At 42.1% G+C, this 24,542-nt stretch overlaps 1 protein-coding gene across 2 annotated transcripts in view; it reads right to left on the reverse strand.

Annotated features, from left to right (window-relative positions):
• The window catches only part of NPAS3 (neuronal PAS domain protein 3), a 1,104,842-nt gene that overhangs the window by 719,044 nt on the left and 361,256 nt on the right, over positions 1 to 24,542 (reverse strand). For both annotated transcript variants that reach the window (XM_084827207.1, XM_084827217.1), the window contains 2 exons: positions 19,096 to 19,340; positions 18,936 to 18,986 (listed from right to left, as the gene is read on the reverse strand). In XM_084827207.1, the coding sequence (XP_084683333.1) occupies positions 18,936 to 18,986; positions 19,096 to 19,340 (296 nt within the window). The remainder of the gene's footprint in view (positions 1 to 18,935; positions 18,987 to 19,095; positions 19,341 to 24,542) is intronic.

The following is a 24,542-nucleotide window of genomic DNA, read 5'->3' on the forward strand; positions in this document are numbered from 1 at the left end:
TGTTTGTAATCTGATTGCAACTCCCAAAGAACGCTGATTATTGGGCAGGTTAAAAACTAAATAAATACATATTTTTAAAAAACTGTATACCCAGCTGGAAGTATCTTTAAAGTTTCTACTACAGCTACTCGCACAACCGAACTTCAATTTTGAACTGAAATGTGGCTTGTCCAATTTCTGTCCATTAGTTAGAATACACTTCAACGCTGACAGCTGGTTGGTCACTGTGTGAACAGAATGCTGGACTAGATGGACCCATGATCCAGCATGGCTCTTCTTATGTTCTTATGTTCTAAGGACAACTCTAGCAGAATGCATGGATTGCACCTACATACACACATATCTTAATGTACTTATTTTCCTAAGTCTTTGGGATCTAAGCTGAAAGAATATGGATATTTATTATAAAATTATTTGCTTAATAGTCAAATAGCCTTGTAGCACTGTTACCACTTAATTGTTATCACCCTCAGTGCTTAGGTCTGAAAATAAGAGATACTTAAACTTTCTTGAAATCTACTCATGTTTACTTTCAGTTTTTAAAATGGAACATCAGAATGCTTGATTTTCTAACATCTAAGTCTCTGTAAATTCGTTATATAAATGTACTGTTTAAAAAAAGGGAATTAACTCAATTCTTTTTAAAAAATTGAGGAAAGTATGTGTATATTGCTTATCTGTGTTGTATGGATGATGAATGAAATGTGGCAGACAATTGTGCACATCCATATGGTAGTGAACCATAGGAAAGAAAAGCCACCATTTCCATTTGATACAAATGCAAGCAGAAATGACAACTTAAAACATCTCTATGAGGAGAAGTCAACTAATCCAAAGAGTGAATCAAACAGGCAGTCATGCTTACTCAAGAGTATGTTTAGTGCTTTCATAACATGCCTGAGCATGACAAAGACTTTAGATTAGTTGGAATTAATCAGGTTAGAAGTATAATTGGATAATCAGTAATAACCTTAAATGCTTACTTTCTAGGACTGATAGATAACCTCCATATAAAAAGTATGCATTTTTACTGGCTTTTATTTTTGTTGTAAGGTACCCTAAGAACTTGGTTACAGGGCAGCAGATAGATGCAATAAACAAATAAATAAATCTTAGGGTTTCCCCCCTGAATTAATGCAGTTCCATTGGTAGAGGCACCCAGAGCACTGTCTGTTCGAATTTTATTGGATAAGTTTCAGTTACTGAGGTCTGAGGATGTGGACAAGGTGCTTGGCCAAGTTCAGCTGACCACCTGTGTGTTCCACCCTTGCCCTTCATGGATTATCACATCAAACAAGGAACGGATATCCGGCTGGGTCCAGGAGGTTGTAAATTTCTCCTTCAGAGAGGGAGTGATGCTGGCCTCTTTAAAAGAGGCAGTAATTTCAATTAGGCTTCAGGCCTGGTTTTGGGATGGAAACTGCCTTGGTTGCCCTGTGGGATTATCTTTGCCAGGATAGGGACAGGGTGAGTGCAACCCTGTTGATTCTCTTGGATCTCCTAGTGGCTTTTGATACCATTGAGCATGGTATCCTTCTGGATAAGTTGTCTGGGTTGGGAGTTGGAGGCACTGCACTACAGTGGTTCTGCTCCTACTTGGATGGCCAATTCTAGAAGGTGGTGCTGGGGGGGTTTGCTCTGTGCCTTGACAACTATGCCATGGGGTTCCACAGGGCTCTATTTTATCCCACATGCTGTTTAACATCTACATGAAACCACTGGGGGAGGTTATCCAGAGATGTGGGCTGAAGTATCATCAATACGCGGATGACACCCAACTCTACCTCTCTTTTTCATCAAATCCAGGTGAGGCAATGGCTGTTCTAAATCAGTGCCTGGGAACAGTAATGGACTGGATGAGGGCCAATAAATTGAAACTCAATCCAGACAAGATGGAGGTACTGTTAGTGGGTGGTTCATCTGCCTGGCTAGGTGATGTTCAACCTGTTCTGGAGGGGGTTGCACTCCCCCTAAAGGATCACATTCGTAGTTTGGGGGTGCTCTTGGACCCAGAACTGTCACTTGAGGCACAGGTGAACTCAGTGGCACAGAGCGCTTTTTATCAGCTTAGGCTGGTATACCAACTACGCCCTTGTCTGGACAGAGATAGCCTAGCTAGTTATCCATGCTCCGATAACCTCTCTTCTGGATTAATGCAATGTGTTATACATGGGGCTGCCTTTGAAAATGTAGGGATGTACGAAAGTCACTTACCTTTTCCCAGGGGTGCTTCGCGGTGGGGGGAGGCGCTTCGCTTCTCCCCCCGAAGTTCAGGCGAGGGGGGGGAGCCGTCCCACCTTGCCTGGCCGAAATTCAGGCCGGGGGGGGAGGCTTCCCGCCTCGCCGGGCCAAAATTCAGGCCAGGGAGAAGCGCCCCGTCTCCCCGGCTGCACAACAAAGTGTAAAAAAAAACACAACAAAACCCGTGATAGGCTACGTAACGATTAACGTAGCCTATCATGGCTAGATTTGCAAAGTTAGCCGTGATACGCTACGTAAATCGTTACGTAGCCTATTACGGGTGACTTTGGAAAAAAAAAAAGCGCGTACACAAATGGAGGCGCTCTATGGGCGCCGCCATTTGCGTTCCTTATTTGGTCCCGGTAGTCTACGTAAATCTTTACGTAGACTACACTGTAGTCTACGTAAATCTTTACGTAGACTACCGGGACCAAATAAGGAATGCAAATGGCAGCGCCCATAGAGCGCCGCCATTTGCGTATGCGCTTTTTTTTTTTCAAAGTCACTCGTGATAGGCTACGTAACGATTAACGTAGCCTATCACAGCTGACTTTGGAAATCTAGCCGTGATAGGCTACGTTAATCGTTACGTAGCCTATCATGGGTTTGGGGGGTTTTTTTACACTTTGTAATGGCGGCGGCGGCAACCAGTCGGAAGACCGGCTGCCGCCCCCGCCCCCGCCGAAAGGCCGACAAACCACCGCTGGGACCCACCGCCGGGAGGGACATTCGCCAAAGTTAAGTCCCATCCCGGGGGGGCGGAGAATTTCACCGCCGATTTCGGGGGACCGAATGCGTTGGCGCTTGGCCCCCCGAAGATACAGGGAGAAATTCTCCACCATCCCTATGAAAATGGTCTGGAAATTTCAGCCTGTCCAAAACAGGGCAGTGCGAACAGGCCAAGAAGATCATATTATGCCAGTACTTTCCCAGCTGCACTGGCTGCCAGTCCTTCTGGGCTAAAATCAAAGTGCTGGTTAACATTCAAAGCCCTATACGGCTTGGGGCCAGGTTATCTGAAGGATTGCTTCCTCCCATATGTACCTGCCTGAACCCTAAGATCATTTTCAGGGGTCCTTTCTCCAGGAGCCCCTGCCAAAAGAGGCAAGGCTACCAGGAAAAAGGCATTTTCTTCTGTGGCACTCCGTCTGTGGAACGAACTCCCTAGAGAGGTTCACCTGGCACCTACATCGTACTCTTTCCAGCACCACATGAAGACCTTTTTATTTTCCCAGGTATTTTTTAGCATTTTAGCATTCTGGTTTTTTAGCTCTGCTGTCTTAAATCTGCTATTGCATTTTAAATAACTGCACTGTTGCTAGGTTTTACTCTGGTTATACTTTTATTCTGTAGTTTTAATTAGGGGTGGACGAAAGTCACTTACCTGTCCTCGAAGATTTCCCGCGGTGGGGGGGAGGCGCTTCGTTGCTCCCCCCGCAAAGTTCAGGCCGGGGGGGGGGGAGGCTTCCTGCCTCGCCCGGCCGAAATTTAGGCCAGGGAGGAGGCGCCTCACCTCGCCCGGCCGCGAATTAAACAGTTAAAAAAAAAAAACGCCCCCGTGATAGGCTACGTGACAATTAACGTAGCTTATTACGGCTAGATCTGCAAAGTCAGCCATGATAGGCTACATAAATCGCCACGTAGCATATCACGGGTGACTTTAAAAAAAAAAAGCGCATATGCAAATGGCAGCCCCCATAGGGAGCCGCCATTCGCGTTCCTTATTTAGTCGCTGTAGTCTACGTAAATGTTTACGTAGACTACGGCGAAAATAAGGGCAACGCAAATAGCGTTGCCCTTATTTTCGCCGTAGTCTACGTAAACATTTACGTAGACTACAGCGACTAAATAAGGAACGCGAATGGCGGCTCCCTATGGGGGCCGCCATTATCCGTACGCGCTTTTTTTTTTTTTTTTAAGTCACCTGTGATAGGCTAAGTGACGATTTACGTAGCCTATCACGGCTGACTTTGCAGATCTAGCCATGATAGGCTACGTTAATCGTCACGTAGCCTATCACGGGGGCATTTTTTTTTCTTTCTTTTATTGCAATGGCGGCGGCGGCAGCCGGTCGAAAGATCGGCTGCCACCCCCACCCCTGACGAAGACCCGACGAACCGCTAGCTGGACCCGCCACCGGGAGGGACATTCGCCAAAGGTAAGTCCCGTCCCGGGGGGGGGTGCGGGGGGCTGCGGAGAATTTCTCCCCGAAACTTGTTCGGGGGGCCGAACACGTTGGTGCTCGGCCCCCCGAAGTTTCAGGGAGAAATTCTCCGCCATCCCTAGTTTTAATCTATTATATTTTATATTGCATTTTCTGTTGTATTTTTGTGGTTTTAATGTGAATCACTGAGAAAGCTTCACCTATTGGGAAGTATAAAATGAAATAAAGAAATTTTTTAAAAACCCAGGATTCCAGAGGGGTAATTTTTATTCTGCTGCATAAAAATAACAAAGAGTAGACAGACATACTTATTGTGGCATTGCTTATAGGCCCAATTCAGACAATATTTCAGCTCATTAAGGCAAGATATACACAAGCCCCTTTGCTTCTTCTTTCATGCAAGCCTTGTCTAGGAAGTGTCTAATTAACCATTATTTCCCATTATGTCAAAATCAGGAAACCATGGTTAGCAACTTTGGAACAAATTGGGATATTTAACCAATTTTAAATAATGATTTAATATCCTGTGTTGTTCCAAAGTGTAACCATAGTTGCCCATTTCAGATGCAATGGGGAAAATTAGTTAATTAGATACTTCCTGGTTTAATCTGGCTCGCAGTGAAAGGAAAGGTGAATGGGCTGAAGCCTAAACACAATTTTAAACAATAAATAAATACATTTATAAATATCTCAGCTTAATAAACCAAGAAAGAGTAGTTCCCACTAGGGATGGACTAAAGTCGCTTACCTGTTTTCGAAGCTTGCTTCGTGGTGGGGGGGAGGCGCTTCGGTTCTCCCCCCGAAGTTCAGGCGAGGGGGGGGAGGCGCCCAGCCTCGCCCGGATGAAATTCAGGCTGGGGGGGAGGCGCCCCATCCCTCGCCGGCGAAATTCAGGCCAGGTAGGAGCGCCCCGTCTACCCGGCCACGAAAAAAAAAGTAAAAGAAAACACACACACACACCCGTGATAGTCTATGTAACGATTTACGTAGCCTATCACGGCTAGATTTCCAAAGTCAGCCATGATAGGCTATGTAAATCGTCATGTAGCCTATCACGGGTGACTTTGGAAAAAAAAAAAAAAGCGCGTACGCAAATGGCAGCTCCCATGGGCGCCGCCATTTGCGTACGCGCTTTTTTTTTTCAAAGTCACCCGTGATAGGCTATGTGACGATTTACATAGCCTATCACGGCTGACTTTGGAAATCTAGCCGTGATAGGCTACGTAAATCGTTACGTAGCCTATCACGGGTGTGTGTTCTTGTTTTTTTACTTTCCTATTTTTTTTGCAATCATGGCGACGGCAGCCGGTCAGGAGACCGGCCGCCGCCCCCGCCCCCGCCGAACCGCCGCCGAACTGCCGCTGGGACCCGCCACCGAGAGGGACATTCGCCGAAGGTAAGTCCCATCCCGGGGGGGGCGGGGGGCCAGCGGAGAATTTCCCCAACACTTTCGGGGGGCTGAATGCGTCGGCACTCGGCCTCCCGAAGATTCGTGGAGAAATTCTCCGCCAACCCTAGTTCCCACTTCAACAACTGTATGAAGTATTATCCTCAGTTGGCACATATATAGACATAGGTAAATGTAGGTATACCCACTTGAAATCAAGACAATAGTTTTCACTCCCCACTAAATTAGCATAGCAAATCTAGGAAGCTTATGTTATCACCAATTACTGCTGTTGTGCTTCATTGTATACAAATTAACTTCACGAAGAAGTGTCACAGACTGTACCACTTGCATTTCATAGCCTTTGGGCCAATCTGTTTACAGATTTTTCTATACCCATGAATGTGTGTGTGTATATATGTGATATATATCTGCTTATACACACACACAGAGAGTGAGTATAATTCTTCATGGATATTAGTTTTTTAGGTGCTACAAAACTCTTTGTTGTTTCTGAGACTTATGAATTGTTTTCTAAGCCAAAAACAGAATGTTAAGGTATTTGTATGCCATCAACATTTGGAATTTCAAGTAGAAGATGTTGGCTCCACTACCTCACACAAAAGCCTCATACCACCAATCTCTTTTTAAAATATTCAGGACATTAATGAATATGGACTTGATCCAGACTAAGTGGAACACTTCTAAATCCCATTAATTCCAATGGTAAAATAGGACACATCCAATCAATCAATACACTTTTAAAGTGCTTCACTTTGGTTGGATCATGTCATATTGGCTCAGTTCACACATCACAATAAGCCACTGTTGTTGTTGGCTTATGACTCTGGCTTGTCAGGAGAGAGACAAGCCAGTGCGATTGGTCTGCAGGTCATGCTAAACAAACGACGGATGGAAGGACCATGGTTTGCTTAGCCACCGCAGCTTGCAGCAAGAAATATTGGTAAGCCAAGCTTCTCCCAAGCCCTGTCTTATTACAACATGTGAGCCAGGCTAATATCTGAATGCACATATATATGCACACACACACACACAGCCCATATTTCTCAACTGAAGTGCCTCTCTACTCAAAATTAGGCAAGCAAGACATCTTGAAGCAAAGTATTAGAAGTATGAAGGTAGTATGACTAGTAAACCTGAAAATAAAACAAAGTATACAATAGATGTATGTGCAATAAATGAAGTCGGTAGGTATTTTGCTATAGAGAATAATGCAGAATTAGGCAGCAAAAGGCCCACAAGTCATATCCATATAAATCCGTCATGGATTCAAATGCCAGAATGCCCATGAGAGGTGGTTTCACATTTTGCTTAGGGATGACGGAGAATTCCGCCACGGATTTCAGTGAGGCCGGATTCTTTAGAATCCAGCCCCCGGAATCCATGGCAGAACGGCCTCCTGCCCCCCCCCCACGGAATCTCCCCGGGACGGCACTTGCCTGGGGTGGATTCGGTGGCGGCGGCGGCAGTGCCTCCTTTCAACCTTTAACATTCCCCCCATGCATGTTTACTCAGAAGTAAGAAATAAATCTCACTCCCCTGCACTGAAGGGGTTAAAGGCTAACTGTAGTAACTTGCCCTAAAGAGCTCTTTCCCTTCTCCTTTGCTCCCTTACATTGTTCTCTAGTTTCTCTGTTATGTAAAATCATGTCTGCTTGATTGTGCCTTCTCATTGTGAGCAGGGGGAAGGACAAAGAGAGAAAGGGTGGGGTGGGGGAAGCAATCCTATGCATCTCTACTCAGAGGACTGAATTTGAAGCAGATTGTTGGGATGCAGCGGAACCGGAGTGTGGGGGAGGTCTGGAGGTCTGGGTTCACAAAGAAGTCTTCAAATTCAGATTTCAGCTTGCCCATTTTGGAAAGGATTATCTTTATCATCACCACCACCACCACCACCACCACTAAATATTCCTCTTTTTCTTTCTCAGAACTCCTCTGGGAGGTGTTGGCTGTAATTCTAAACCCACTTACAGGGGAGGAAGCCCTACTGAACCCAATGGGGCTTACATTTGAGTAGAGATGCATAGGATTGCAATGTTCCCCATTTCTAGTTCCCGTCCACATCCAAATTTCGCTGCATCTCAGCAATCTGCTACGTTACTGCTCCCCACCTCATTTTTCCCCATCTGTGCACTTTTGCCTACTGCTTCCACCCCCTCCCCTCTTTCTCCCCGCTTGCAATGAGAAGGCAAGATTGTTACTGTGACAGATTAAAGCAATAAAGTGGAGATGTGATTTTGCATAACAGAGAAACTAGACTGGAAACAAAGCCCTATGAGGAGAGACTGAAAGAACTGGGCATGTTTAGCCCTGAGAAGAGAAGACTGAGAGGAGATATGATAGCGCTCTTCAATTACTGGAAAGGTTGTCACAGAGAGGAAAGCCAGGATGTCTTCTCCATCATCCATCCCAGAGTGCAGGGCATGGAATAATGGGCTCAAGTTACAGAAAGCCAGATTCCGGCTGAACATCAGGAAAAACTTCCTGACTGTTAGAGCAATACGACAATGGAACCAATTACCTAGGGAGGTGGTGGGCTCTCCCACACTGGAGGGCATTCAAGATGAGGCTGGACAACCATCTGTCAGGAATAGGGATGGGGGAGAATTTCTCCCCGAAACTTCGGGGGGCTGAGTGCCAACGCATTCGGTCCTCCGAAGGTTCGGGGAGAAATTCTCCGCCACCCCGGCGCCACCCCCCGCCACCACCCCGGATGGGACTTACCTTTCACGAATGTCGCTCCCAGCGGCGGGTCCCGGCGGCAGTTCGGCAGGTCTTCATCAGGGGCCGGGGCGGCAGCCGGTCTTTCGACCGGCTGCCGCCACCGCCGCCATTACAAGAAAAGTAAAAAAAAAACAACGCCCCTGTGATAGGCTACGTAACGATTAACGTAGCCTATCACGGCTAGATCTGCAAAGTCAGCCGTGATAGGCTACGTTAATCATCACGTAGCCTATCACGGGTGACTTTAAAAAAAAAAAAGCGCGTACGCTAATGGCGGCCCCCATAGGGAGCCGCCATTCGCATTCCTTATTTGGTCGCTGTAGTCTACGTAAATCTTTACGTAGCAGGGGGTTGGACTCGATGGCCTTGTAGGACCCTTCCAACCCTACTATTCTATGATTCTACAGAATATCAAAGAAGCACAATGTCGCAATAACGTTTTTCAGAGAAGCAGAAGAGCGCCTTAGGGTGAGTTACTACATTTAGTCTTCAACCCTTTCACTGCAGGGAAGTGAGATTTATTTCTTACTTCTGAGTAAACATGCACAGAAAGGGGGGGATGTTAAAGATTGAAACCAGGCTAACTAAAGTAATTGAGCTTCCCCACTACTGCGGTAATATGAGGGGTTCTTTGATAATCTGTAGTTTCTCAGCTCTTATGTAAAATGAAATCCCATCTCTGCTTTATCGCAGTAACATTCTTTCCAGTTCACAGGAGCTTTCATAATGTAGTAGCAGCTGGAAGCCTGGACAGGGGCAGGTAACAAGCCTCACTCATTGGTCTCCCCACCTTTTTTTACTCTATGTCCACCCACACCATACCATACCCCACTTGTAAATAACTCCACTGCCCCCCAGGTGGCTGTGGTTGATGTAACTGGAGCGCTTACTTTGGGTTCACAATGGAGCGGCAATGTGCTATTTTGACATTGTGCTTTAAAGGTTTTTTTTTTTTTTAAGTAGAGGCTGTGGAGCAGAGCACATCTATGCTTTCGGGGGGATGGCTGCCAGAGGTTAGTGGTAGGCAAGGTGAAGTAAATACCATGAGGTAGCTCAAAACTCCTGAACGGCCAACTGTAAAATGGCAGAAATATTGGGGAAACACAGGGAGGGGAAACATTGGGGACTGCTTGACTGGGGACAGTGAGGTCACAACCAGGTGAAAGACACATCTGTGGGCAGGGCTAACACGCCAAAGTAAACGCAGAGCGTTGGTACACACTGTAACAGAAGCACCAACAAGCCAAATTAAAGAAAACAATCAGACTAAAAGTAGCCTCAAAAAACTGTTTTTTTCTGCAAAAATCTCTGGGATGGCTGTGAGATGGCCACAATGTCATGTGCTCTGAACGACCTCTAAACACAGCAAACTCACAGTAAAACACTCATAGAGACACCCCCCAGATGGGCTATTGCCATTTTCAGCAGCAGCTACGCATGCAGAGGTACAACTAGTTTGACGCTGAAAATGGTTTCTGCTAGCTTCTGCCTGTATCAGGACTGTCATTACTGTACTTTTTAGATCATAACAATACTACATTTTACCTCACTTTTTTACCTGGCCCATTAGCTGTCATGGATGAAGTAGTATCTGTGGGATCCATCCCTGGATTGCACGAAAACATATGATGCTATCTATTCATATAGCACTGCTAAAGAATGCATTGTTTTAAATTTATAAACTGTCCTACCCCTTAAGCTCAGAAACAGTAATAATTTTTAAAAGGACAAATAATACAAACAGATGTCAAAATCATATTGGAAAATATATTCAACTTAAACTGCTGTACTAGACTGTATCACTCAGTGTAAAGGAAAGATCCTCTCTACTGCAATACAGTTACAGATTACTTTCCATTTCAGGAGCAACTCAACTAAAACCAAGAGACAAATAGAAGATCCATTTGGAGCAAAACCCAAGCTCACACTTACAAATAATATAGGGTTGGCGGAGAATTACTCCCCGAAACTTCGGGGGGCCGAGCGCCAACGTGTTCAGCCCCCCGAACAAGTTTCGGGGAGAAATTCTCCGCACCCCCCCGCCCCCCGCACCCCCCCCGGGACGGGACATACCTTTCCCGAATGTCCCTCCCGGCGGCGGTCCAGCCAGCGGTTCGTCGGGTCTTCGTCAGGGGCGGGGGCAGCAGCCGATCGTTCGACCGGCTGCCGCCGCCGCCATTCCAATAAAAGAAAAAAAAAACGCCCCCGTGATAGGCTACGTGACGATTTACGTAGCCTATCACGGCTGACTTTGCAGATCTAGCCGTGATAGGCTACGTAAATCGTCACGTAGCCTATCACGGGGGCATTTTTTTTTTTTAACTGTTTAGTTCGCGGCCGGGCGAGGCGAGGCGCCTCCTCCCCGGCCTGAATTTCGGCCGAGCGAGGCGGGAAACCTCCCCCCCGGCCTGAATTTCGGCCGGGCGAGGCGGGAAGCCTCCCCCCCCGGCCTGAACTTCGCGGGGGAGCAGCGAAGCGCCTCCCCCCCACCGCGAAAAGCTTCGAGGACAGGTAAGGGACTTTCGTGCACCCCTAAAATAATAGATTGAATCCAGTTGTGCTCCTCTGTTCATGCAAGGGCTTTTGATCCAGATGACATCTCCACTAATGTGAGCAGAGGGGAGGTAATTTTGCCAATTCGCTCTGCCTCCTCCAAAAATCTGCTCCAGAAGGTTGGAGGATTCTCCAGAACAGCACTGAAGGTGATGCAGAAGGATCGGTGAAAATGGCCTCTTCTCTACATTAGCAGAACCCTCTGTTATATCAAAGGCTCTTCTGTGAATGAAAGAATTCCTTCTGTTTACAGAAGGGAACCTTGTATACAACCCTATATTTAAAATAAACATTTAAAAACTATCAAGCAGCAACAATATTGGTTCTTCTAACTCTTCTCATCAGGAAGTTAATTCCCTCATTAGGATGAATCCACTTGTGAATCATTTTATTACCTTGTAAAGCAGTATGGTACTCCTGTGGTTGCTTAACTGAAACCTACATCATTAACCCATGAAAATATGAGGCACATTACACTTCAAAGTACTGCATATTATTAGTTCTAAAAGTTATTTGAAGCACAACCATAAAGAAAATAAAACTATGTTGTTGATTTAAATGTTTGCAAACATATTGGATCAAAATGGTCAAGGTCCAGTTTGTACAATTAGCAGAATCCAGTAGTAAAGATTTTACTAGAATATACCATTTCAGGAGGAGCTGATGTTTGCAAAATTCCCCCCCCCCCCGAATAGTACATGAACTATTTTAATCATAAGAATTTTGCTGGATCAGACCACTATCCATTCCAGCATTATGCTTCCCACAACAGCCAACCAGCTGCCTGCAGGGAAGCTCACGAAGAGGACACGAGGGCAAAGCCCTCTCCTCCTCCTGCTGTTCCCGAGCAAGTGGTATCCAGAGGCATGCTGCCTCTAGTCCTGTGGGTAGTATATAGCCATCATAACTAGGAGCCATTGATAGCCTTATCCTCCATGAATCTTTCTAATCTCCCAACCATAACCACAACTTGTGGAAGTGACTCTGTAGTTTAACTATGCACTGTGTAAAATAGTACTTCCTTTCGTGTGTCCTGAATCTCCCACCTTTCAACTTTATTGAATAACCCTGGGTTCTAGCATTCTAGTCCACAAAATTTGAGGAGTGCCTGCACATTTTCATCGCAATTGGATACTCATAGAGTTCATCTGGCCCTCTGTTGTAACAGGCTCTGCTAGAGCTCCCCAAAAGCCACTAGGCCCTGATGCCCAGTGATGATATTACCAATGGAAACTTGACCTTGGGGTTTCTACTCCTGCTGAGGTGAGGCCTGTATTCATTAAACTGGGCTCTTCCTGTTCCCTGTCTCATTCTTCTAGAAGGTTGAGGAGGACTTCCCTTGAGTATAAGCTGTGACACACACTAAGATTTGTCATGTGCCATGCTATAGAAGTGTGCCACAATGTAGAGGCCTCTGGGGAGACCTGTGGCTGTGATCCGGTGTGCTGTGTGACCCTAGCCAAATCCAGAAATCTGTGGTAGAATCTGGTGATCCCCCTCCCCAGCCACAAGTTCCATGGCATTTGTCCAGACCTTCCAAATCCATTGCTGTTCCTGATTTATCCAGAATTTGGCAGCATATGTAATAAAAATGTTATATCAAGGCCTGCTTACAATACAATTCCAGATCTGTGGCAGAACTGGAAAATTATGTATATGCACAATTCCAAGCAAGGTTTAATATAAGGGACTATAAGAATCTTCCAACAGTTGTGTTGATAATAACAGTTTGTCCTAAGCATGTGATAGATGAAATATTTTCTTTACATTGGATCTCTTTTCCTATATATTAAATATCCTTTTATTCCACATTTCTTTGGAATTATTTTTGCCATGAAATCTACCTCATCAGATAACTTTATCCTGATCTTGAAAATGTAATACTTGAAATCAGCTACTGAAAAATGTGTGTATTATTGAATTCAGTGGCTTCTATTCCCCAAATAACAATGACATGAGGTGGGGGTGGGAGGACCCAAACTCTGCTGTACTATAAAAACTATCCAGTTTTAGCAATTGTCATATCAGTGGCTACTGCTTCTTAGATTAATAGAAGATATAATAGTTTCTAGATATCTTCCAAACAAAGATTACTATGAGTAGAGAAGTGCTTAAACCAACAGTCACTACAATGAGAAGGTTACAACAATCAGTTATTTAGCTGAACCACTGCTGGGAATGCATAGTCATTTCCTGAATTATGTATATTTGATCTCTAACAATACAGATATTTCTAAAATAATGGTGAAAACGATCTATTGCTTTGCAATTGTTTAACATATCATTTCCATGAAGTAATTGTCTTGGGAAATATTACACAGTGTCCCTTCAATGTCCTTTCTGCGAGCACAACTTTGAATAATCCATACAAAACATGCATAAGAAAACAAATTCATCAGCCTTTATAGACAGAACAGAGTAAAGGACCTTTCTGAAGCTCCAAATTAAAATGATTACATTGCTGTACAATCATCTGGGACAAATTTAAAACTAAGCTTCGATATGGAATTATTAACATAAACAGGCCATCTCATTTTTACAAATAGCCATAGTTTATATAGTGCAAGTATTTCTCATACATTTTCCAAATTTTATTATTTATTTATTGCATTTATATCCCACCTTTTTTCCTCTTGCATGGAACACAAGGCGGCTTGCATTCTCCTCCTCATTCTCCATTTTATCCTCACAACAACACCCCTGTGAGGTAGGTTGAGCTGAGAGTCTGTGACTGGCCCAAAGTCACCCAGTGAGCTTCCATGGCTGAGTGGGGACTAGAACCCAGATCTCCCGGCTCCCAGTCCAGCACTCTAGCCACTACACCATACTGGCTCAAATGCCTTTAGGAGACTTATTGGGGTGGCAAAATATATAGTGTTTAGTGGTTTTATTGCAGGATTAGAAGCTGTGTTTGTTATACTGCTGAAGGCTATTTATTTAAAATTATTTATCCATACAAAGGCCAAAAAAACCCATATCTTACTAAATGAGAATTAAATTCATTTGATATAATTTCAGAAATGTTTGATCAGAATATTTAACAGTTTTATACACAAAGAAAACTAGTAAACTACGGAAATATATACACACTGTTGAGCTGATTCCACATGTAGCAGATTCACACATACAATGAAATACCATTTAGAGCACAATCCTATGGACACTAGTCAGTGGCTGGTTAGTTCTTGGGAAGCGACCTCCACCCCCTCCCTTGCTGCCTCATAGGCAGCGCGGATTGGCTCTGTGCTTGTAAGAGGAGATCAGAGCAGTGAAAACAGGCGTTCCTGGGGGCGGGGAGGTAGAAGTGCCTTTCCAATGCTTCCTATACGTCGTCTGGCGTCCCCCCGCCCCGACTTCCCGCGGCTAGACAGCTGAAATCAGCTGTCTAGCCATGAATGCGGGGCGGCTGAAGCGCGGAGGGGAAGATCCTCTCCACGCTGCTCCTGCTCTGCATTGGATAGGCGGTCACTTCCCAGTTCGGAGGTGGCCGCCTATCCCAATAGGATCACACCCTTACTGGTATAACGCGTAGAACGTGTTTTGGTATTTTATAAGCTGTCTTTAGAAACCTTCCAACTCCAAAATAAAAATGTTGTTAACACTGATAGAACTATACTTTTCAACTGGAAACCACACACTGATTTTTTTTTTTTAAGGCAACAGAAGTATAAAGTATGTAGAGAGGATCTCTTAGCACTTGTATAAAATCACAGAACTGGAATGGATCAGAACATCATCACAACACACACACACACCACTTCAAGGCAGTACAGTCTACCCACAACTCAGCCCATTCAATCCAGTCCATAGTTTAGCACAATATTCTATGCTGTTTTATTGTTTTGAGTTTACTGTGGTTTAGACTCCCTTCCTGAAAATGTCAGTTTCGGCAAGGGTACATCTTCTGCAGTGAAGAGAAGTGTAAAGAATTCATTCATTCAGCTTTTCTGCAATCTCATCTGTCTTTAAAGGTAAAAGGTAAAAGTGTCCCCAACCAGTTGTGTCCGACTCTAGGGTGTGGCGCTCATCTCCATTTCTAAGCCGAAGAGCCAGCACTGTCCAAAGACGCTTCCGTGGTCATGTGGCCGGCATGACTGAACACCGAGGTGCACGGAACGCTGTTATCTTTCCTGCCGAAGAGGTACCTATTTATCTACTTGCAATTTCTTGCTTTCGAACTGCTAGGTTGGCAGAAGCTGGGACTGAAGACAGGAGCTCACTCCGTCACGCAGCACTCGGGTCTCGAACTGCTGTCCTGCTGACCTTCCGGTTTGCAATTCAGCGCACACCATTAATCTCCTTGTCATACAACAGTCCAACTGCCTCCCCAGCTGGTTTCCTGTTCTGACGTATTTAATTTTTAAAAAATTGTTGGTCTTAATGTTTTACCACCATACTCCTCAAATTCTTTTCCTTTCGTTTTTTGCATCCCTTATTGTCTGCTTGCATTTCTTTTGCCAAAGTTTGTGCTCTTTTTTGTCCTTGTTTGGGCATGGCTTCTATTTTCTGAAAGAAGCCTTCTTGCCACTAATAGCTCCCCTGACTCTGTTAACTTCCCTGATCTGTGATATACATTCTACTTGAGCTTTCTACTAGGTGATTTTGAATAACCTCAAGCATAGTGGATAGATTTTACCTTCTTGACTTTCCTTTTCACCTTTCTTTTTACCAGTCCTCTCATTTTTTATAAGTTTCCTATTCTGAAGTCCAATGCAACTGCATTGGATTTCGTTGGCAATTTCCCTCTTACATATACATTGAAGATGATAGTGCTGTGATCACAATTCCAGATGGTTCACCCACACATCAGATCCTGGACCCTCTTAGGATAAAGTACAGTATCGCTACCCCTCTGGTCAGTTACATAACCAACTGTTCTAGGCTTCAGTTCTTTAGGGTTTTACCTCTCTGTTGTAACCTGAATAGGCATCTTTCAGTTTATGTGAAGGAACTGAAGCCATACATTACTACAACACTTTCTCCTTTGTAAGCCTCCCTGATTTCATTCTCCATCTCAAGATCACTTGGAGAATTTTGGTCAGGGAGTGATAGTATTTCCCTAGTGCTTAATTACTTTTGGGACCTTGTATTACAACCAATGCTATTCTGTGGAGGGCTCTGGACCGTTTGAGATTTCTAGTTTGTTTGATGTATTGTGCGACATCACCCCCAGTATGCCCTTCCCTGTCCTTCCTAAAGAATTTAGGAATTTCTGTCCAGAGATAACCATATCCTATTGGTTCTCTCCACTAAATCATATTTCTGTTTTGCCCTCTTTATCCATGTTTTTCTAAACCAAGCACAGAAATGTACCCTGCTTGAAACCCATTATGTACCTTCTTTGCCCTTACAGCTCCAATGAAGACTTTTCTAGCTTTGTCCTGAATATGACATTCAAGTACACAGGTAATATAGGTATTGAAGCAGATAAGCCTGAGTATATATGCTTTATATCAAATATATAAATATTTATTAGATTATTGAATGAAGAACAATCCAGTTGTCTTGAAAATAATTGCTTCCCTTTAGTGCCAGCTTTTCCATGGCAGTCTAAAAAGCATGATCACAAAACGTTGACATCCAAAATGTGGCAGCAATTATTGTGTCCTAGTCTCATATTCAGACTAGTATATAGAACATGAAAATAATTGATATATACATATCAACTGCATATCCATGTAAATTATTTGCTCCCAAGAATTCTAATAGAACATTTCTTCTTCCAGTATAGAATTATTAGAATAGTATGGCTGCACTAGGACTTAATACTAAACTATAGTTTAGTGCCACATGAATAAGCCTTAGGCTCATGCACTCCCCTTTTCTCCTCTTGCACAGCCACGAGGAGATAAGAATAATTTGCTTATGTTTTCAACTAACCACAGTTCATTGCTATGTTCTAATTGGGACAAACTATGTTAAGTTTTAATTATAGTTTGTCCAAACAAGTCAACCTCAAGCCATGGGTTACAATCCTGGTTTGTTAAAACTGACCACAATTCTTGGTTCAGACATAACAACAAACTACAATTAGTTGAAAAAGGGAAGCAATGTTTTCCTTGCTTTCAATTCCTTCTATTATTATTATTATTATTATTATTATTATTATTATTATTTTGCTGGAGGAGAAAGGAGAGCAAGCAGGCTATGGTTTATCATTATATCTGAATGAGGTTATTCTGTATACTCAGAGTTACCTCTGTAGTCATAAACAGCATTTACTCTAAAGACAGCTGTCAAGTATTGATATACATCGTCAGAAATACATTTACACGCTTATCAGTTATGTAAAAATGACCATTACGCACAGGTTTTTAACAGCTCTCTTTCTCTTCTCACTAAGGAAGGTTACAGTTATTCACCTAGAAGAGTGTTTCTATTTTAAAAACAGAAAACAACTTTCAGGCAATAATCCTATGCACACTTACTTATTCAAAGTTATGCTTAAAAAATGGACATAAACCCAGGATATGTCTCTTCTAAAAATTAATGGTTAAAGTAAGAAAATTCTGCTGTTTTTAATAATACCAGAGATCAATAAAAAAGTTTTTAATGGGGAGCCCATCCCTGTATTTTTATATCACACACACTGTGATCCAAGGATGAGCACAGGGAAATCAACATGTGCATTTAACCTTTCTCCCAACTTCCAGCCCCTTTTCACCTCCACAGCATTGTAAGAAACTAGCTAATTCTCTTGAGTGGAAAATGCCACTTGTGATGTAGGGTTATAGGTGGTAAGTCAGGAAAAAGAAACTGGCTGGAACCAAAGCATTAAAGTAATAATGATGAAAAGTTCCTATATAAGATACGAATCTGAAGGGAGCCTTTAACACATTTAATACATGTTTCTTCAGGATCTGTTCTACAATGTGAGCTTTTTGTTTAGGTATAGTAAAGCAATTGTAAGCAGTTGAACACTTTATGTTCATAAAAGTTCATAAAATACAATGAAATATAAATAATAATCTAATATCTGAATTGTAATGTTTGGCTTCCACTACCTCGACTTGAGTGACATAATGTATACATAGAAATGTTTTGTACTCAATTTTTTGGTCCTTTGTAATGCCTGGGCTAAATCCAGTGGTATGCAAGCTGACTTCCAGTCGCACAGCAGGAGTTTCACTTCCCGTCCTCCCTGCTGTACACCCCAAAAATCTGCTCTGGAGGGTTCCCAACCCTCCGGAGCAGATTTAGGGTGAGGGACACAAGAGGCTACAGGGGGGAGAAAGCAATCCATCCACTAGTGGTGTCCATTCTGCTGGAAGAAGGACATTGCTGGATACAACCCCTTGGTTTGAGTAAAGTGGTGCTTATTCTCAATTAAATTATTTAATTCCTTAAATTTTAAGCCAATATGTGAGACATTACTTTCACATCTGTTGAACGACAGAACTATAAATAGAACAAAATCATAATAATTGATAATTAACTTCCGTCTTTATACACAGAATTCAACGAGTTGTCAGATTGTTCCTCTTTTCACTAAGGAAGGTTACGATTCTTCACCGCAAAGAGTATTTTCTATTGAACGAACAGAAAGAGTCTAAGGCAACGGTCCTATGCACACTTACTTAGGAGCAATCTTCTTTGAACACAGTGAGGCTGATTTTCAAATTAACATGCATAGGGATTGTACTTCACGGACACAGTCCAACATAGAATTAAGCATGCTTAAGCTCATTGATTTCAGTGGGTTTAAAGGCACTAAACTCTGTGCTGAATTGTGGCCTAGCTCATGTAAAAATACATACGCAATCTCATTTTCTCACTACAATAGTTGTACTGAGATTTTTTTTTAAAAAAAAACAAAATATAAAGAGAATAAGAGGTTTATTTCACCTTCACATGGTGTCTTTCTCATGCAGACCTCAGATTTCCACATTTGTATCCCTTTAAAGGATTTGATATGCAGGGAGAAAAGAAAGGATGGTAAACATTTCAATTTAGAGATCAGTTTTGGCTGCCACATTCCATACACTATGACCATCCAACCCCATACCTTTTACTGATGTGTTGGGTGGTGGTCCTTCCATTCGCAAGTTCCACGGAGGATCCCCCTGATTAGCAAAGTCCCTCATCTTCAGATAGCTAATTGTTAATCGGATGATGGATGCCTTGTCAAGCTGGCTGGTAATGGCTGCAGGAAGTGGCAACAATTTGGCCAACTCGTAGAACTCAAAATTTTCCTTCCCTCGGCGAGAACGAGCAGCATCTCGGGACTTTTCCTTTCTCAAGGCTTGTAAACTGAAACAAGAACAACAGATTGGGCCGTTCATCAGTATTATGTTCTGTCTGACTTAGCCAGTTCTCTTTCTTATTCCTTGTTATTCCTGGTTTGTATACAAACACTCTATAAACATTCTCCAAATACAGACATGCAAATCATGCACATATACATTCGAGGGAAACTTTAAATGGCATTTTGTTCTCTGAACTATATGGATATATTATTTCTGGAAATAATCAACAAGTACAGTAACCTGCCATAAATACATGAGGTCTTAAAACCTCAGCTGTAGTTGTTTTGTCCAAATGTGGAACAATAAAGAAGAGAATATGGCACCATAAAAGGGTAGATGGGAATTATTCCAGTAGCAAGCAACTTTCTGTTCAGCATAAAGCATATCATGTTATCCATTAATTATTATTAGTTATCATTTAATTGATGGTATAGCTGTAGAAATGGCTTCTCACTTAGTTCCCTAAGGGCACAATCCTATGAAGTTTAGACAGAGAAAAGGCCTACAACTCCCAGCATTCCCCAGCTGGGAATTATAGGCCTTTTCTTTGTCTAAACATGCATAGGATTGTGTCCTAATTCTTGTAGCAAACTTGTAGTGTGGATTCGCAGTGAACTTATTTATGTGCCATAATCAGGCTATACAGTATATAATGAATAGCTGGTGCTTATCAACCCCACCCCACCTCTACAATATATCCCGATGTGTCATGCCAGAGTTTCTCTAATACCCATCTGAGAGGCTGTAACACATTGGTAGAGCACATGCCTTGCATGCAAAAGGCCTCAGGTTCAGCCCCTGGCATTTCCAGGAAGGGCTGGGAAAGACCCCTTGTCAAACCCTGGAGAGCCGCTGCTAGTCAGTGTAGGCAATACTGAGCTAGATGGTCCAGTGAGATTACTCGGTATAAGGCTGTTTCCTATGTTCCTATCATAATGGGTTGGATCCAAAGGTCTCCCTTCCTCTAGTTGAAGTAGACAGAAAGACTCCTTTGTCAGAGGAAGGAGTCTTTCCATTAGCCGGATACTCCTTCTGTTGGAGGAAGATATGCTTTGGATCCAACACAATATTTTATTTAGAAATGAGCTAATGTTACTTCAGAGTTCTTTCTCTCTCATTCTTCAACATCCTTATAATTCTTACATTATCTAATCCATCCCACAATTTCCATTACTGCTATCCTGCTAAACAACCTCACCCCTTCAAAATACATACAACACCCTTCACATTAATTCTGTCATGTCCAGTGCTTTTTATTATGAGTGTACATTATTGGTACATGCTTTTGTTTTATTGCTTCATAAATTGATTGGTATGTGTAATAGAATCCTAAAAAAATATGCAGGATAAAATGTGAAGCTCTTTATTTTTAGTACCCACTAAAAATATTATGCTCTAACATTCAAATATAGGTCACAATCCATGCATCAGTGAGAGGAGACTGACATGGGCCCAATGGAGTCTTCTCTGATCCTTCCCCCTTCTTGCCAATATGTGCACTACTGCATTACTTACAATGGGAGACCAATATATGCCACCTGTATACGCATTGAACAGTTGCTGTCCTCCACAGGGCACTGGCCCAGTCCTGCCCAGACCAGAGCCAGGGGGGAGATGGCTCCATTTATCCCACTGAAGAGAGAATGTGTGTGGATTGTGCTGTCCATTTTCTATGGTACATTGTCATTTTCTATGTTAAAAATACTTAAGCTATTGATGTCTTGCTTGTATGCTGCATTTTTCTTACACAGAGCACTAATAATCCAGCCAGTTTCATTCTTCCAGAAAATTGCAGGTTTTGTTGAAAATATAGCAGATACATGCTATATTGTTGTGCTAACATTCCCCTTTAAATATTTTATTTAACATCTTATTTAGCACTGTTCCTTCCATTCTGAGAAAATTCAAAAATTTCTTCAGTTATTCTTGAAATGTGAAGCGTCACCCTGCCATATTACACACATCTTACCAAAAGTCTTTTGAAGTGACAGCACTGTTCTTGTAATAAATAGTGATTGGTTTGGAGGGCTATAAGCATGAAATAAGGCCCTAGGGGCTGAAAGGTTGTTGAGACTATGATATAATGGCATAAGCCAGTGGGAATGACATAGCTTGTACATTAATCTAGTGCCCATTTGCATTAGCTAGTATTAAGAAGCAGAGAAAGCTACATGCTGTCTGACATGGTGGCAGCCAGTCCTATTTCCCCCCATGTCTTCTAACTTTGAAGCAAGATAATTGCAAGAGCATTCACCATAGTACTGTGTTTTCTTTTGCAGTTCTAATGATGGCTGCCTGTCTTGGCTCCTTTCCAAACCTTGTCTTTTGTCAGGAGTTTGTAAGGGCAAAAAAGTGCAAAAGACAATTTAGGTGAAGACAGAGATCAGGAAAGTGGTTAAGGAGCCATCTCCTGATTAATTATTTACGAAGTTGCTATAATTGTATTTTATCATTAACACTCAAAATAAATATATATTTTGTGCTAGTCCATTATGAGTTCTTTTCAATACTGGGGAGTATCCAACATTGCTGAAGGGCCAGCTTCAGGGGATGGAGCACAAGGGGATTCGGCACTTTGGATAGGAATGAGAGACAAGCGGGAACACTCATTTCTGGAACAGGTCAGGTCAGCAGAGTTGCATAATCAAGTTCCACCAACCAGACCCAATCCAGAAATGAGCATGTCCACTCATTTTAGAGCTTGCTTTGTGAAGTGCTAAATCCATGTTGTGCAAGTGGTGGGTCCCGCTTGCACGATGGAATTGGTGGGAATACAATGGCCTGTTTGGATGCTACATAGACTTGGAATGCCTATTAATTAGTTCATAGAGGGAGAATCTGAACCCCCTGAAAGAATATTTGAGTAGGATCCTGAGTCAATGAAAAAGAACACACCATCTGTGACTCTTTCCCCATTGGGTTACATTTCATTAATTTATTTAGGAGGTATAATTATCACTGAAATTGCTCCTACCATGACAGTATCTGAATTTCCACCATCAGCAGGCCTGTTCCAGGGCCCTGCCTCTGTCTTGGAAAGGAAAAGCCACTTTGTAGGAGGTTGCCTAAAGGGGACCCTGAAATGGTGGTAAGCTGTAGTTTCTAAGGCCACTGATTCTTCAGGGGTTGTACAGAGACCTAATCCTATTGTAAATAGTGTTGTGTTTTGTATTTGGATAAGTTGAAGATGCTGGATCAGGCTACGAAAATTTAGGACATCATCCATTTGGTAATGGTAATGAGCATTTGGTAATGTCAGCAGAAAATTACAGGACTCTTGTCCTTTTTGCTATAACATACTAACACTGCTATTCTTCTAGATTTCTTCCAAGGAAAGAGATTTCCGAATCCCTTTAGGCTTCTCATATAGGTGAGTGTTTGAACTCAAGATTTCAGAAACTGTTAAAACAATATTTCTGTTTAATAAAAGAGATTTTTTAAAAAAACCGAGAAAAATAACCTCTCCACTGAAAAGGAATAAGGTTAAAAGCCTTTCATAATTCTCCTTTAAAGAACCAACAACTAAGATCTGAGGAGAAGCCAATCTGGCAGATTTTTATAGATTTCCCCCTACTTGTTTGCTTAGGAGAATCGAGCACTGCACAATTCTACTATTTATCAATTAATCTGGAACGCAGACTCAAAGAAAGAAGACCGACCTGTATTAAAAATTCAACTATTAAAAATTCATCAAAGACTTCATCATTTTAACTCACGAACCTTTGAACACCTGCATACTTGTCAGATCTTTGGTCACAGCTAACAGTGGAATCTATAGTTGTTACAGAATCTACACCACTTCTGACATGAACTGCATGAGAATATTTGTGGCTAAAACTTTTTTAAGAAGCAACATAAAATACAATACACTACACTGCTCTGCCAAACTTTTCAGTGTAAATTACTTATTGGAAAAACCTCAAACGTGATCAAATTAGGTCATTTACATCAATAAATTCTTTAGGGGGGATAATTATTGTTTTCCCATACCATAAACATCCATTTCCTCACAAGGCAAAATTTAGGCGGATCTGTAAACAAAATTATTATCTGCTATTATCTAGAGTGGCACAGACCACAAAATGAAGTTCTTTAAACATGCCCAAGAAAACGTAATGGTTTCAGAAGCTTTCCTTTAATGTGTGAAGAAAGCTGCCTAGTATATGCTGGAACTTAAAGCTGGAACCTTCAAGTTCAAGGTAAGAACTCTGCTGCTTAACTAATGCACTGCTCATAGCTGTCATCATTAATTTATGTTAGCCTCTGTAAACATCAAGAGTATAATAGGCCAATTTCACAACTAAATATAGATGCACATTTTGCCCTTATATAATGGCAGATTGCTGCTGTAGATCATCACTGCAGCAACACGTCAGTAAAGATGCACTGTTTGATGGTCTGATGCTCACACAATATATAAAACCAGTTGTAATGGTTGTTTGGAAGCAAAGTGTAACACAGCAGCAAAATTTCATTTGTTCCACAAACTCAGGATATATTAAGCTTGGCTGACAAAGACTGTTTGATGTGCTAAATCAGTTTGACCTTCATTTTTGCTTTATATTTCCCATTTAACACATTAAATGGCCTTTTTTTTTAGCTCTCTGGAAGAAAATATAGAACTCGATTCCATTCAAAATGCCTTAGCAAAGAAAAAATAAAATGCATATGTGTGTGCATACACACACACTGATATTTGGCAAATCTTTAAATATTATATTCATTATACTCTTACATTTTATATGAGATAATACTACTATTCCAAGCAAACATTTGAAGTGTTTCTGAATGAAAAATGGCAGAGAAGATTTTAGCAAAAGTATCCTGTGTTTGTAAACAATCTCTTTACACTAATGTACTCTTGATCCAGTCATAAATTAAATAAATTGCTATGGCCCATGTCATAACTAATAATAATTCTGTTTATCTAAGACCCAAATGCTTCAAGGACTTTCCCCCTCTGAACCATCCATTTGGCAGGTTAAAAGTAGTAGAGAAAAAGCAGTTTTACCTTGCAAAGACTACTTAATAAACAACATCACTTTTATCTCAGAGCAAATTGTACATTTCACACCTAAAATTTCTATTTACAAAAGCAGCTAATCACTTCAAAATTGAACTTCTCAGAACAAAAAGTTATCAATTAAAGTGCTGGAAACTCCTGCAAATTATAATTTAAGAATGAAGTAATTGCTTTCATCAGGGC

Source organism: Heloderma suspectum, chromosome 1, assembly GCF_057233095.1.
Source record: "Heloderma suspectum isolate Gila_16-S chromosome 1, 16-S_ref, whole genome shotgun sequence".
Classification (NCBI taxonomy): Eukaryota; Metazoa; Chordata; class Lepidosauria; order Squamata; family Helodermatidae; genus Heloderma; species Heloderma suspectum.